The 16,802-nt window shown below is 39.7% G+C and overlaps 1 protein-coding gene across 1 annotated transcript in view; it reads left to right on the top strand.

Moving 5' to 3' along the window:
- The window catches only part of MAP3K21 (mitogen-activated protein kinase kinase kinase 21), a 55,633-nt gene that overhangs the window by 6,743 nt on the left and 32,088 nt on the right, over positions 1 to 16,802 (top strand). Inside the window, exons 2-3 of the mRNA XM_017857715.1 lie at positions 11,988 to 12,168; positions 16,449 to 16,597. Coding sequence (XP_017713204.1) covers positions 11,988 to 12,168; positions 16,449 to 16,597 — 330 coding nt within the window. The remainder of the gene's footprint in view (positions 1 to 11,987; positions 12,169 to 16,448; positions 16,598 to 16,802) is intronic.

Below are 16,802 nucleotides of genomic sequence, written 5' to 3'. Positions count from 1 at the left end.
TTTTGGTAATAAAAAGTCTTGCTATGTAGCCCAGGCTGGTCTCAAACTCCTGGACTCAAGCCATCATCCTTCCTCCTCAGCCTCCCAAAGTGCTGGGATTACATGTAAGAGCCACCACTTCTGGCTCTATCTAGCATTGCCTTTAAAATCAGTCAGATTTGGATTTGAACATCAGTATCTTCATTTACTAGCTGTGTGACCTTGAGCAAGTTATATAACTTCATTGAGCCTGATTGTCTTGATTTCTGATACTGTATTAGTTTCTTGGGAGATTTGTCAGAAGTCCTGTAGGAAAAATCTGTTTAATGTTTCCTAACCCATTAAAGGCAATTAGGTAAATACTGGCATAAAAACATATGGCTTTTTCAGGGAACAATGAGTAGTTAAGTGTAACTAGAATGAAAAGTGGAGAAAGGGTTTTTTTGGGGGGAAGGAAACAGGCATTTAGCATGTGGTCAGGCAGTGAGTGTCATGGATACCATGCTAAGATGTATGGACTATTTAAGAGACAAGGAAGAGCCATTGATGGTTATTGAGGAGTAGTGTAGTATGATCTGCTGCGAGAAGACACATCTACAGACAGAGAAACATAAGCTTGGCGTCATTTGCTTTATGACTGTACTATCACAGGTTGTCAGAATGGCAATAATAAAAACTAAAATAATTTATTTAGACATTAGTTTGACCACATTGTTTATCATTTACAATCCAAGCCTAGTTTTTAGCATTGCAATTTGTTTACTGAATTAATTTAGACCACATTTTCTCTCTGATTTCTAACTCCCTCCAAAATTAGAAAATATTCTCTAGCTTTACCATGTCAGGCTGATGATCTTAACTCCAAATGTTAATGACTGTTCCCAAACCCTCTGAGGTAATCCAGGGCTCCCGAAAAGTAAAAGCACCCCAATGAAGGAATTCTAACAGGCAGAAGGTTTTGTGGGGGACCTGGGAGAGCTGTGATGGCTTTATTTTGGAGCCTGAAACTTAAATTTGTACAGTTGACCGCTAGGCGGTGTAAATTTAGTTTTTAAAATTCATCTTCTCCAAATATTGCTTCATGTTGAGTGCTTTAAACGATAGTATTAATCATTGCAAAAACCACAATTACTTGTGCACCAACCTAATAGTAACAAGATTAGTTGTTAACATTTATTTAGGGCATACTAGATGCTGAGCACTACTCACAATTTGTCCTCATTTATTTGTCACTATAACCTTTTGAGGTGACACTCTAATTATCCCCAACTTACAGGTAAAAAAAAAAAAAAACTGAACTCAATGATTAATTGACTTGATCAAAGTCATTCAGCCCATCAAAGGGTAGAACTAAGAATTGAATCTGGGACCTCTGATCCTGGAACTTGTGTTTTATTGTCTCTGTGTATTGCCTGGATTAACAGTTCTCGTATATTTGCTTTCAGGACTCCCAAAGAGCTTTGCTTTATAGCAATTGATATTTATCATATTAGAAATTTAAAATGATAAATTTTAAAAATGTTTAATAATATGAATATAACAATAGACTCCATTACATCTTAACATGGCATTTGCAATGGGAAAACTCCCATATTTTCCAAAACAAATTTAATGAGGATGGTGGCATTTCTTTGCACTTGTGGAGTTCACTTTCATGCCAGACTGTGAGAGAAGACAGATGGATGTTCATATCTGCTTCTGCATTCACACTGTTGCCATCTTAGGGAACCCCGGGGATCCCTAGACCATACTTTGAGAACCTGTAGGCTAAATGATTAGTTCTGTTGATACAGACTGACACTCTTTAGCAGTAGTTCCCACACCTATTGTGGCATCAGAATCTCCCTGAGAACTTTTCAAAAATAACATGTTCTGTCTCATTTTGGGATATTCTGCTTCAGTGAACCTTAGGAATAAGCAATGCATTTTTTTCCCTAGTATTTTATTTTGAAAATCTTGGAATATATAGAACTGAAATCATTTTAAGTGAAAATTAAAATTTTACTTAAGGCTGGGTACAGTGGTTCACACTGTAATTCCAGTACTTTGGGAGGCTGAGGTGGGTGGATCACTTGAGGTCAGGAGTTTGAGACCAGCCTGGCCAACATGGTGAAACCCTGTCTCTACTAAAAATACAGAAATTAGCCAGACGTGGTGGTGGATGCCTGTAATCTCAGCTACTTGGGTGGCTGAGCAGGAGAATTGCTTGAACCGAGGAGGTGGAGGTTGCAGTGAGCTGAAATCGTGCCACTGTACTCCAGCCTAGGTGATAGAGTCAGATGCTGTCAATAAATAAATAATTCCCTTAAAATTATTCACTTACAAAAATTATTTCACTTATAATCCCACTGCCTAGATTCTACCATTAACATTTTACTAATTTGCTTTAACATAGATTTAACCCTTAGGCATCCATTAATCTATGTTACTTTCTGATGAGACAATAATTTTTCTTTGAAGATTCTGGATGATTCAGATATGGAGTAAAGTTTGAAAGCTACAGTTCTGAGGACCAGATTTGTGGATTCCTTCTTATATGTTATCTGGGTTGATATAGAAATTCTTCCATTGGCTATAGACTATATCCAAATCAAGTAACTGTGTGCTGATAAGTGTATGGTGAGTCGTAGCAGGAGCCAGGTGACAGTATGCCTGATGTATTCTGCATTATGACTCTGGGAAAAGGAACATCTCAGAGCATTTGTTCTTTTCACATTTGAGGACAAATAGTGTTGTTGTGGTAGAAGGTTTGAGCTCTGTCTGACTCCACTGGCTTTCTGAATAGGGTGACGTGAGGATTAAGTGAGATAGTGTATGTCTGGGGTTGGCAAATTTCTCCTGTATAGGGCCAGATAGTAAATCTTTTTGATTTTGCAGCCCATATGGTCTCTGTTTGCAACTATGTAATTCTGCTGTTGTAGCCAAAAACATCCTTGACAATATGTAAACAAATGAGTGTGGCAGTGTTCCAATAAAACTTTATTTACAAAAGAGGCATTGTGCTGGATTTAGCCTGTGGGCTCTAGTTTGCCAATTCCTCATAAATGTCAAAGAATTTGGTAAACTGTAAGACAAAATGTAAATGCAAGCTGTCGACTATATTCATTTTAATATTTTACTTAGAAACACTTCAAAGTGTTTTACATTTGAAATATTTGTGCTTTAAATATTTCCTACTGTGTGTGTGTGAACTCATTGATACCTAAACATTTTCTACAACCCTTTGCAGCCTAATAGCATTATTATTTTTATTCATTCTGCAAAATCAGGTGTCACTTAATCAGGTATTTGTTCATTTTAGTTGGAGATGAGAGTCTTTTTAATTTGGCTAACTTGGGTGATTCCAGGCAGCCTGCAGTATGAGGAAACAGTTCTGAGCCTTGTTCCCTGCAGGTGCACTGAGATCTGTACACTTTGGCAGGCCTGCTTGTGACTTGGATTGATAAGTTGGGTCAAGGTGGAGGCAAAAAGTATTAAATTGCTCTTGTAACTGTTTCACTACCAGGGTTCATTACTGGTTTGTGCATTTTTTAAGCTATTGGAAAAAGAGCAAATCATGTTCCATTTCGGGAAGTATCTTGATGGCATATAGGATGTTTGAATTATTACTTCTGAAGATTTGGCTTCACGTGATTTTAAGTGGTTTATTTTGTTTCAGGTTTTCTGTAAATAATACATCGGTTGTATTAAATATGTTACGTTCTTACTAATATATTAATGTAGAATATTATGGAAGATTTCTGCCTCAGTTTGCTTTATTATGTACCTTGACTATTAAAATGCTAACATGATAGAAATTTAGAGCTAGACTTTACATACAATGAAATGTAAGTGATTTTCTCATTAAAACTGTGTATACTATGTGTCCATGAAAAGGCTTGTCCCATGAAAGATGGATTTTATTTCAGTATACGAGCAATGTGAAGTTCTGTTTTAGCTTACCACATCTGTTTTTTCTTTACAGAAGCCTTTCTTCTTGTATTTAGTATGCTAGCTCATTCATTTATATAATAGTTACCTGTTGATCATATACTATGTGCAGAACTCTCCTAGGCGCTTGGTATTGAGTAGTGAACATAGCGGACACAAATTCCTCCCTTAAGGATCTTGCGTTCTAGTGATTGAGACAGACATTAAGCAAAATAAATAATAACATGTGTAGTATCTTGGAGAGTGGTAGGTGCTCAGTATAAAAATTAAAGTTTCAAAGAAGGATGGAAATGTTGAGTTGAGCAGTCAAAGATTGCGTGTCTAAGCCAAGTCTTGCAGAAAAGATGGATTTTCAGCAGAATCTAAGTAAGTGAGGAAGTGGGTCATCTGGGAAAGAGCATGCTTGTTACAGGGAACAGAAATTGCAAGATTTCCAAAACAGGAGGCCAGTGTGCTGGGAAAAAAGTGAAGGTGGGCAGAACAGCAGGACATGAGGGAGAAGCAGGGATCCCTCAGACCATGCAGTCTTCGGGGCCTACAGGGTCTTTGACTTTTACTACGACACAAGAGAGTTTTGAACAGAGGAGAGCTGTGGTCTGATTTACATATTAACAGGACTATACTGGCAGCAGTTTTGAAATTAGATGAAGGGGAACCAGGTTAGAAATATGAATGTGAGAGTCATCAGCATGAGAAGGTATGTGAAGCCCTGAGATTGACTGAGATTATCTAGGGAGTGAGTGTAAATAAGAAAAAACTAGACAGAGGTCCAAGGACTGAGTCCTAGTAGTCTCCAGTCTTTAGAGGTCAGGGAGATAGGGAGGACCCAGGAATAGCTAGAAGTAAAGGGAAAAATCAAAAGTGTGGAGACCAGTGAAGAAAGTATATCAGGGAAGAATGATCAGCTATATCAAATGCCACTGATAGATCAATATTCAAATAACTGTTTTGCTATCGTTATTTTTAAAGCCATCTTCATTTCTTCTTCTTCTTCTCCTCCTCCCCCTCCTCCTCCTCCTCCTTCTTCCTTCTTCCTTCTTCCTTCTTTCATCTTCTGTCGTCTTCTTTTTTTTGAGACAGGGTCTTGCTCTGTTGCCCAGGCTGGAGTGCAGCAGTGCTATCACGGCCCAGGACAGCCTTAACCTCCTGGGCTCAAGTCATACTCCTACCTCAACCACCCAAATAGCTGAGACTCTACAGGCGAGTGCCATGATGCCCAGCCAATTTTTAAATTCTGTTGTAGGAGTTCTCACTGTATTGCCCAGATTGGTCTTGAACTCCCGGGCTCAAGTGATCTTCCCACCTTAGCCTCCCAAAGTGCTGGAATTACAGGCCTGAGCCACCGCATCTGGCCAACAGTCTTCATTTCTTAATGTCCAGGATCCTAATACTTCTTTAGGAGGTTAAAGGTGAATCGATTTTCTGTAATTAGCAGCTGACTTAGCATGAAAGAAAAAGCTTATAATAATTTGTCTTCTTCATATTCATTCTTCCCCTAAGAGTATTCATTATTAATTTCCTCATTCATTCAACAAACACTTGAGCCTGTTAAAATGCCAGTTGCTGTGCAGTATTAAAAAAAGATTAATTAGGCACAAATTCTGTCCTCAAGCTGCTTACAATTTAATAAGATGAGATTGTAACAAGGAAGACAAGACAGGATTTAAGTGTAATGGGCAAGGTACAGTCTAAATGTATTAGAATGCAGAGAAGTAGCTGAGGTTAGGCAAAAAGCAATGGGAAGATGTTGCTTAAAGACTCATCTAATATTGGAGCAGAAAGGCCAGTGGACTTGTAAGTGGCTTCACAGTTAATGCCATGGAGGCCTGGACTAAGAGCTCAGTGCTGGTGCCCTGACTGAGTGGAAGTTCCAGTAGGAAGTGTGAGTTTTATAGAGGGCAGAAGAGGAAGGCATTCCATTCTGTAAGGAGGCACAGGGAGATGGGGAGACAGAAAAAGCCAATGCTGTAGTTTTGGGAAATGGCACATGGAATTGTTAGAATATAGGGTTCATTTGGGAGAGTACAAAAGAGAGCTGGAAAGATTACTTGGGGTCCGGGGTGTGAATCAGCAGGCAAGGAAGTATTTTGAAGCCTATTTTCATCAGTCCTTTCCCATGTCTGCCTGTCTGGAGGTTTGTAAGAATGGGGAGATAATGTGTATAAAAGTGCTTTGAGAAACAAAGTTTTATAGAATGAGATTGAGAAGGGATGGAGGCCAAAATGAAAATGTGGGCTTTATTCCATAGGCTGGATAGTGAGTGGGGGGTATGTGTCTGGGGTGGGAGTCGGGGGAAGCGGGGAGGCAGATGGTGCTGGGGTGAAGGGGAACTGGTGCCGCTGGGAAATGAGTGGAAAGAAATATGAGAAATATTCTATGCTATATGTAAATTTAGAAAATTATCATTCATTCCATATAAATTGTGGATTGTCCTCAAAGTTGAAATTTATAAAGTTTGGTAAAGTTTTTTGTTAATATATTCTTTCACATTATTGCTTTTCTCAACTTGTTTTCTTGCTTATGACATTTTTTTTGGATAATACATTTCCAGTTAAAGATTAATCGAAACTCATTTGACTCATTAAATGGAATTTGGACACAGTGATCCCATCAATGTTGAGAACATGGTGTACATAGTAATTGCTTTTTTAAAAAATATACGTTATATACTATAATTCTGAAAATACCAATGTGAAACTTCAAAGGAGCTGAAAAAAATTCAGTGCCTCATGGTTGAGTAAGTAGGCTAAGTACAAGGTTGTAAAGGCCAGTTGTTAAAGAATGGGGCTAACGAGGGTCAAAAATCTTGACTGAAGTCACAGGAAAGGGTGCTCAAACAGTTGTTGCTAGGATACTCACAAGAATTTACCATTTCTGTGGCCAAAAAAGTTGGTTTGCCTGGTTTGTACATTAAAATCAGTGGTGACTAGCTAGTGCACCGTGGTTCTGCCTGCGTGAATGACAGGAAGCGGAAGTTGGCTGCCAACCACGTGTCTTTAGGCTGAAACCTGGCAGTGTGCCCCATTATATTACCTGTTGTGGGACGGGCTATTTTTGGTTTCAGTCACATTGCCCAAAAGATATGGAATTCCAGGAATTCTGCTGAACACCTCTGAAATGGAATCCAGAACAATGGGCCTTTCATGGAACCCTAAAGGGTTGACATTTGGAGTGTGATTTGAACTTGTTTTCTGTGAGCCCACAGTGTGGAGGTGCCTGGCTCCTGTGGAAACTTTGGACCGAGGAATGGGGGCTGCTGTTCTGAAACTGTCAGAACCAAGTCTGCTAATATCATACGCTGCTATCACATTTATTTGGGAATGAAGTTTGTTAGTGTTTGGTTTTTAGTTCTTACTTTTGACGCTGTTTTCATTATTTAGAGCAGCCTTTCTTTGACCTTTGCATCGCAAGGGCTGCCAGCCCTTACTTGGGGTCTGGGGTGTGGATCAGGAGGCAAGGAAGTGTTTTGAAGCCTATTTTCATCAGTCCTTTCTCATGTCTGCCTGTCTGGAGGTTTGTAAGAATGGGGAGATAATGTGTATGAAAGTGCTTTGAGAAACAAAGTTTTATAGAACTGCAAGCCATTTTGATCGTTAATTTGGGGTCTTTTGGTGGCAGGAACAATTATTGTTTAAAGGTGAAATTAATGGTATTTCTGGAAGGAAAAGATAATGCAGCTGATGAAAAAAAGCGAATTAATTCCCCTGTATTTTTTTGTTATTGTTTCAGCTTCTTTCTGTGGTTTAAGTACATAGATAGGGTTTAAAGGATTGGGGACCTAAATCTCTTTTTCTGTAGGTATTTTTTTTTCTTTATATTCATAGGGAATAAGGACCGAGAAACAAATATGCCTTTAGCTGATGTGGATGGAACATTCAAAAATTAATCTCACAAAATGAGATTTCTGGTTGCTTTGCCCTCTTCTTACAACCAATAGCTTCTGAGCAGCACAGAAGAGGGCTGGGGATGGACTCCAGCTCTGTGTTTTAGCTCTTTGATCTTGGATAACATTTCTAGGCTCTGAGCTGGAGATTATATTCCTGCCTCATAGACTAGTGTCACAATCAAGTGAAATATTAAATGTGTGGAAACAACTCTGCATAGCAAAGAGTTGGTAAATGGTGGGCAATATTCTTATTATTTGAATCGGTGATAATTATCATTAACAAAAGATATTCCATTGAACATTGTGATGTACAAGGCACTATGTTAGATGATGGAGGATTCATAGAATGCTATAAAATACAGTTCCTGAGATTAAGTAGCTTGTACATAACTTAGGTAGAGAAGTCTTAGGTAAAAAGATAACTGACAAAATAATGTCATATGTGAGTAACAAATGATAGGGAAGATAAAATCATTCACAATTTTGTGGGATATTTAGGAGGTTTTTCTAAGGAAGCTGGTCCTTGAAAATTGGGACAGTATAGATGGATAGGAAGAATGAAAGGCTATTTCAAATGGAAGTGAGTCTCTGATTTCTCTCCTCCCTGCCTCTGTCACCCTCCTTTTCTCCATCTCTCCCTATGTAGTACAGCATTAAGAGTAGGAATGGTAGCATGTTGGCCTTACTGTTTAGCCACTGTATAACCATGGGCATATAGCCATCCTAAACCGGATTCTTCATCTCTATAATGGAAATAAGAATAGAACAGATGGTTCTTGCTCTCTAAATTTCAGTTACAAGATGATATGGGGAAAAAAGTTATAACATAACAGTATTTATTCAGTATTGATTGTTTATCTAATAAGCCCCTACTCAAATAACCCTCCACATTTAAACCTAGTGTTGGTTTCCGCCAATTGGGTTCCCTCCAATTGCATTAGCTCCGATGACTGCCTGATATTGTAAATGTTCGACAATCCAATCCAATCAAATGCACATCCACTGTGAAATCTCAAGCCTTGAAAAAGAGGCAGGATTTCCTGAAGTTCATGAAATTGATTTTGAAGACTTGCTAAAAACACTTTCAAACCCATTGATAAAAGTGTGTGTGTGTGAAATTCTTACAGATTGCTTACTGTGTCTCAGCCACTGTTCTGAGCACTTTATATGTATTCATTTACTCCTCCCTACAGTCTTATGATATAGGTACTATCATAATTCACAAGACAGGCAAGGAAGCAGAAGCACATGGGATCCAAACCAGGCAGGTGGCCCTAGAGGGCTTGCAGTTCATCGCTACTCTACACCGCCTCTGTTTAGATCAGTTAATAATTGACCAATGATAGGAAATCAAAAGGGAGGAGAATGGGCACCTGAGTAGAGAGAGATTTCCAACGGATAAAGAAAGGTGTGAAATTTTTCACAAATTTTACTAATTTGTGAAAAATTAGTAAAAGCTATCAACTAAATGTGTACACAGTGGTTAGGACCATAGGCTCTGGAGTCAGACTACTTGAACTTCACTGCTCCTTAGCTCTGTGACCCTGGACAGATTACTGAACATCTCTGTTCCTCGGTGTCTTTATGTATAAAGTGGAGATAATAGTATCGACCTATAGCACTGTCATATGGGTTATGTAATTAAAATACCTATAACCTCACCTGATAAGTAGAATATACTCAGAAGTGTTAGTTTTTACTAAAACTAACATTTGAAAAAAAAAAATGAGCCTCTTTATGATTATGTTCTACAAATCAGATACCCTCTCCTGTCTCTATAGAAGGGATTAGCTAGAGGAGAGGGTGGCAGCCTCCAGCTACATTAGAGCCTCGTGGAAAACCTAGGGAACATTTCTGCATGGATCTAGGCAGAGGCAGATCAGCAAAAGGGAGAGAAGCTGAAGGTGCTGGGAAGGGCCAGGGAGGAGGGTGCAGGTGAGGTGTGAATGAAATGCTCATGGATACGAAGAATCAATATCGTGAAAATGGCCATACTGCCCAAGGTAATTTATAGATTCAATGCCATCCCCATCGAGCTACCAATGACTTTCTTCACAGAATTGGAAAAAACTACTTTAAAGTTCATATGGAACCACAAAAGAGCCCACATTGCCAAGACAATCCTAAGCAAAAAGAACAAAGCTGGAGGCATCACACTACCTGACTTCAAAACTATACTACAAGCCTACAGTAACCAAAACAGCATGGTACCAGAAAAAGGCAACCTACAGAATGGGAGAAAATTTTTGCAATCTACATATCTGACAAAGGGCTAATATCCAGATCTACAAAAGAAATAAACAAATTTACAAGAAAAAATCAAACAACCCCATCAAAAAGTGGGCAAAGGATGTGACAAGACACTTTCCTCAAAAAACTTTTTGCAGCGCAACAGACACATGAAAAAATGCTCAATCACACTGGTCATCAGAGAAATGCAAATCAAAAACCACAATGAATATCATCTCACACCAGTTAGAAATGGCGACAATTAAAAGTCAGGAAACAAAGAATGCTGGAGAGGATGTGGAGAAATAGGAATACCTTTACACTGTGGTGGGACGTAAACTAGTTCAACCCATTGGAAGACAGTGTGCAATTCCCTCAGGATCTGACAGAAATACCCCATTTAACCCAGTGGGATCCATTACTGGGTATATACCCAAAGGACTAAAATCCATGCTGCATAAGACACATGCACCACGTATTTTTCTATTGGCCACTATTCACAAATTGCCAAAAACTGGAACCAACCCAAATTCCATCAATGAATAGACTGGATTAAGAAAACATGGCCAACAAGGCCGGGGAGCGGTGGCTCAACCTGTAATCCCCAGCACTTTGGGAGGCCTAGAGGCGGATCACGAGGTCCAGGAGACAAGAGAACCATCCTGGTGAACACCGGTGAAGCACCCCCCGTCTCCTACAAAAAAATACAAAAAAACTAGCCAGGGGAAGTGGCGGGCGCCTCGTAATCCCAGCTACTCGGGAGGCTGAGGGGCAGGAGAATGGCGTAAACCCGGGAGGCGGAGCTGCAGTGAGCTGAGATCACGGCCACTGCAACCCAGCCTGGGCGACAGAGTGAAGACCCTCCTCAAAAAAAAAAAAAAGAAAAAAAGAAACGTGCACATATACCACCGGGAAAAACTATACAGCCATAAAAAGGATGAGTTCATGTCCTTGGCAAGGAAATATGGATGACGAAGCCATCTTCTGAGCAACATTACAAGGACAGAAACCAAACACTGCATGTTCTCACTCATAGGTGGGAATTGAACAATGAGAAGAATTGGCCATAGGGTGGGGAACATCACCAACAGGGGCCTGTCATGGGGTGGGGGACAGGGGGAGGGATAGCATTAGGAGAAATGCCTAATGTAAATGATGAGTTAATGGGTGCAGCAAACCAACATGGCACATGTGTACCTATGTATCAAACCTGCATGTTGTGCACATGTACCCTAGAACTTAAAGTATAATAATAATAATAATAATAATAAAGAAAGCACATTTATTATAGCTGTAGAGCTACACAAGAGCTCAGGGACAGATGCTGGCATCAGCTTCACTCCCGGGAGTTGCCCTTGTGCATCCTCTACATTGGCAGGAGGCTGGCATTGGGAAAACCAGCAACTGGATGACCGCTGTGTTTACTTTTTGCTATATTTTGAGCTCCAGTAAAGCAATTATATCTCCTACATTATCTTTATCAGTTAAAGAATCTGTAAGCACTTTCCAAATTTAATGTAAGATAATGTTGGATAATAATGAGCTATGGTAATATATCATCTAATTTCAATATTCTCCATTTCCATAGAAAAGATTCTGTACTTAGGTCAGAAAATAATATATTTTTTCATATCAGGTAAATTTTTACAGACTGCTGATCCTACTTGTGATATCTCAGGAAGTGTTTCTTGCTCTTAGAAATCATTTACTTTCTCAGAAAGAGAACTACTCATAAAGAGCATTAAATTGTATCTTAAAATAACTTGTAACTTCAGGCACAAATAACCCACTAAAGACTGTAATAGGTGTGCTGTAAGTAAAATGGTAAAATACCAGTTTATTCTCGTTTATTCTGCCAACTGTGCCAACTGCAGTGAAGATTGTGTTTTACATGCCATAGAAAAATTGTGACAGAAAAATTAAAAGAATATGCAACTGTCTCTCACTTTTGATTTTTCTTTAGTTTTGCTACTTGAGAAGATAGAGCATGATGACATCTGCAATAAAACATTGAAGATTACAGATTTTGGGTTGGCGAGGGAATGGCACAGGACCACCAAAATGAGCGCAGCAGGCACCTATGCCTGGATGGCCCCCGAAGTGATCAAGTCTTCCTTGTTTTCTAAGGGAAGTGACATCTGGAGGTGAGCTTTTCCTTTTGCAAACATCTGCAGAAACTGCTTGCTATGCTTTATTTCAGTGAGTCCCAAAGTATTCAGTAATTCTCAGCATAAATAGTCTAGGCATTTTGAATAAATTTTATGGTTTTGATCAAAATAATTGTAATGACAATGGAACAGATAATTTGATGTTTGTATTGTCATATGACTCCATTTCAGAGGAGAACTTTCTTGTTAAATCGCAAGTTTAATTAAAACTGGTTATAATTTGAATTAACACCAAATGCCCAAGATTTTGTAGGATGTGCCAGTAAATTAAAGTGAGTTTTCTGTGATGCAATCATGGCTCATTGTAGCCTCAACCTCCCAGGCTCAAGTGATCTTCCCGCCTCAGCTTCCTGCGTAGCTAGGACCACAGGTGTGCACTACTGTGCCTGGCTAATTTGTGTGTGTGTGTGTTGTATTGTTATTTCTTATTGTTGGATTTTTTCTGAATATTTTCCATACATGGTTGCTTGAATCTGCGGATGTGGAGAGTTGACTGTATTATGAAAAAAACTGAGAAACTACCCATCCCTGGAGCCGCTTAGTTGTAGGGTCAAACATCCTTGCATATCTCCATTCATATACAAAAGCACATTGTAGGACATCAGGATGGGCGAGAGCAGGGCAGGTCATCTCTTTGAATTATAGATACCATTGCTGTGAAGTCTCTTTTGATGACATTTCCATAAAAAAAAAGTTTCATTCAAAAAGCATGGCTTTACCTATGCAATGCTAGGGATTGGTGATTTTATATTTCTTGATTTTCTTCTCCCTTGCTTCTAACAGTTACTATACTACAGAGTAACTGTCTTATGCACTTAGATATTGTTATCTAATTTTTACAGCTCTTATTATCCTGGTTTGGCAGGTTAAGTAGCCGAGGCACAGGAAAGTTAAGAAATTTACTTAGAGTTGTAAATCTAAGAAGCAGATTTTAGGTCCAGGACTGAGATCCATGACTCCCGACACCACAGCCCTGAGTCATTACACTTCTTGAATTCTCAGGAGAGGGCTTCATTATACTATATTCTACCCAGTTTAAGAGAACAGAAAAATGTGTACTATACTTTAGAAGTAGTTCTATTGAAATAGTTACTTTTTTTTCACATTGGTTTTTCATGGGATAAGCCCTTCTCTCTCTGGAAAAATGATCCATCCTAGATTATTCATTTCCTGAAACTTCCAAGAAGCAAAGTTATATTGCTATTCTTTTAGTTTTGCTATTATTTTAATAGGAATTTCTTTGAATTTAGATAATTTTAGTTATTCTATGTAAGTTTTTTTGTTTTGTCGAATGATCTATGAGTTAAGTTTACTTATTTTGAAATTATGAAGGTGTCTCCTATAGTGAACTATAATATAGATAATTTTAAGAAAATTATCAAAAGGAAACACATAAGCTTTGGAAAATAATGATTTTAACTTTNTACATTGTATATATTATATTATATATATTATATATTTCCTTTTTGAAATAAAACAATATTTTGAGATAGTAGAGTGGATCTATTATTTAATAGAAGAGTTCACTGAAGATCAGCTTTAAGGGACTTGTGAGTGGAGAAATAGCTAGTGAGCAGTAATACCAGCACTTTCGGAGGCCGAAGTGGGTGGATTACAAGGTCAGGAGTTCGAGACCAGCCTGGCCAATATGGTGAAATCCCATCTCTAATAAAAATACAAAAATTAGTTGGGCATGGTGGCGGACGCCTGTAGTCCCAGCTACTCGGAATGCTGTGGCAGGAGAATCACTTGAACCTGGGAGGTGGCAGAGGTTACAGTGAGCCGAGATTGTGCCACTGCACTGCAGCCTGAGCGCCAGAGTAAGACTCTATCTAAACAAACAAACAAAAAATGGTTATATATAACCAACACATAGGAAATAATTCAGTGGCCTCTAAATTTCACAGTTTTAAAAAAGTTAAATCTAACGAGGTTTTAAAAGATTAGGAAAGTGGGCCGGGTGCGGTGGCTCAACCCTGTAATCCCAGCACTTTGGGAGGCCGAGACGGGTGGATCACGAGGTCAGGAGATCGAGACCATCCTGGCTAACACGGTGAAACCCCGTCTCTACTAAAATACAAAAAACTAGCCAGGCGAGGTGGCGGGCGCCTGTAGTCCCAGCTACTCGGGAGGCTGAGGCAGGAGAATGGCGTGAACCCGGGAGGCGGAGCTTTCAGTGAGCTGAGATCCGGCCACTGCACTCCAGCCTGGGCGACAGAGCGAGACTCCGTCTCAACAACAAAAAAAAAAGATTAGGAAAGTGAATAGAGCTTCACTAGTTCCATTAGTAGAATTTAAAAGGAAACCAAATATGACTGTTCCTTTTAATTAATTTTTATTTTATTTATTGAGTTTTGAAACAGGGTCTTGCTCTGCCACCCATGCTGGAGGGCAGCGGTGCCATCACAGCTCACTGCAGCCTCATCCACCTGGGCCCAAGTGATTTTCCCACCTCAGTCTTCTGAGTAGCTGGGACTATAAGCACCTGCCACTATGCCCAGCTAATTTTTGTATTTTTTTAGAGATGAGTTTTACCATGTTGCCCAGGCTGGTCTTGAACTCCTGGGCTCAAGCATTCTGCCTGCCTCACCCTCCCCAAATGCTAGAATTACAGGTGTGAACCGCCATGCCCAGCTATTTTTATTTTTCAAATGACATAATCATACATATTCACGGGGTACATAGTGATGTTCCAATACATACAATGTATAGTGATCAAATCAGGGTAATTAGCATATCCTTCATCTCAAACATTTATCATTTGTTTGTGTTAGGAACATCCTCTTTTCTAGCTACCCGAAACTATATATTGTTGCTAACTGTAGCCATTCTACAGGGGTACCTAGGTACTTATTCCTATTATCTGGCTGTAATTTCGTGTCTTTTCTTTTACTTTTTTTTTTTTTTTGAGTCTTGCTCTATCACCCAGGCTGGAGTGCAATGGCGTGATCTCGGCTCACTGCAACCTCTGCCTCTGAGGTTCAAGCCTTTCTCCTGCCTCAGCCTCCTGAGTCGTTGGGACTACAGGCACACGCCACCACGCCTGGCTCATTTTTGTATTTTTAGTAGAGACAGGGTTTCACCATGCTGGCCAAGCTGGTCTTGTACTCTTGACCTCTGGTGATTCACCTGCCTTGGCCTCCCAAAGTGCTGGGATTACAGGTGTGAGCCACCGTGCCCGGCAATTTTGTGTCTTTTGACAAGACAGGGTTACTTATATGCTTATGGGTTTCAAGTTGAAGTCAAGTGCATCATATGGAGTGACTCTCATTCTTTAAATTTACTTAACAAAAGATGTCTGTGTGTACTTTATGTTTTGAGGAAGAATAAGAGAAAACCAAGGTACTGACTTGGATAGCAGAAGAGAATAAATATATACAATGCAGAAGGCTCGTGCCTATGTCCCTGTGTACTAAATTGAATTTGGGGTATCTCAGTCTGTGGTATGGAAGTGTAGTGAAATTCAACCCTTCATGGTAAACATTCATTTAGAAATCCTCTTCTGTGCCTTTGCTTGTTCTTGTTTGTGGCTGCATCTGCATCCCATGTGATGATGCTTTGGAGAACTCAGGGAGTGCAGTTGTGCCTTGCTTTTTATTTCCATTTCACCCTGGCTTCCTCTATTACAAAAAAGAGACGTATGTCCTGCCAGCAGGTGCAAGGGGGCCCACACTGATGTCTCTCTGTTCTTTACTGTTCAGCAATATGATAGAAACATTAGTAACACACCTAAATACAAAGAGAGAGGCAGGAAGATAAACAGTTTCAAAAAACTATTTAAAAATAGTTAATCAACATGATTCCATGTCAGCCCTGTGGCATGCACCATGAGATCTCTGTGGGGCTGTGCTCTTCGGTGTCCTAATAATCCTCAAGAGGTTTTATTTAAATGTGGGAAAAATGAGATAGAAAGAGAAACAGCAAAATAGCCACCTTACTCCTAAAGTGTGACCTGGTTCTGGACCCTGTTTAATTCAATTGTGTACTACTGTTACACTTTCCTATTCATTAAGTAGTTTAAATTCCTAGAATGAATGCATACTTGATTTCTGGGATGGAATGTATTTGCATGTGTTCGAATTGTTGATGGGAAGAATCCACCTCCCACCTTGGGATGTCAGCCACTTAGAGGTTTTTCTGGAAAAGAGTGTCCTATTAGGAGTGGATGAAGGTACTGAAGTGTTTATCTCACTAAGTGTGTCATAAGGAAAAGACACTATCTAGCCCACTGAACATATGAAATTCTTGCTTTCTAGCTATGGAGTGCTGCTGTGGGAACTGCTCACGGGAGAAGTGCCCTATCGGGGCATTGATGGCCTCGCCGTGGCTTATGGGGTAGCAGTCAATAAACTCACTCTGCCCATTCCATCCACCTGCCCTGAGCCGTTTGCCAAGCTCATGAAAGGTATTTTGTGTGTGTGTCTTTGTGGGGGCAAGAATTTCTCATTGGAATATCCTTTTTTTAAAGAAAAAAGAAACAAGGCTGGGCGCGGTGGCTCATGCCTGTAATCCCAGCACTTTGGGAGGCCGAGGTGGGTGGATCACGAGGTCAGGAGATGGAGACCATCCTGGCTAACACGGTGAAACCCCGTCTCTACTAAAAATACAAA

The sequence above is a fragment of the Rhinopithecus bieti genome, unplaced genomic scaffold, assembly GCF_001698545.2.
Source record: "Rhinopithecus bieti isolate Rb0 unplaced genomic scaffold, ASM169854v2 scaffold_46259, whole genome shotgun sequence".
NCBI lineage: Eukaryota > Metazoa > Chordata > Mammalia > Primates > Cercopithecidae > Rhinopithecus > Rhinopithecus bieti.
This window is presented reverse-complemented; position numbering and strand designations above follow the sequence as displayed.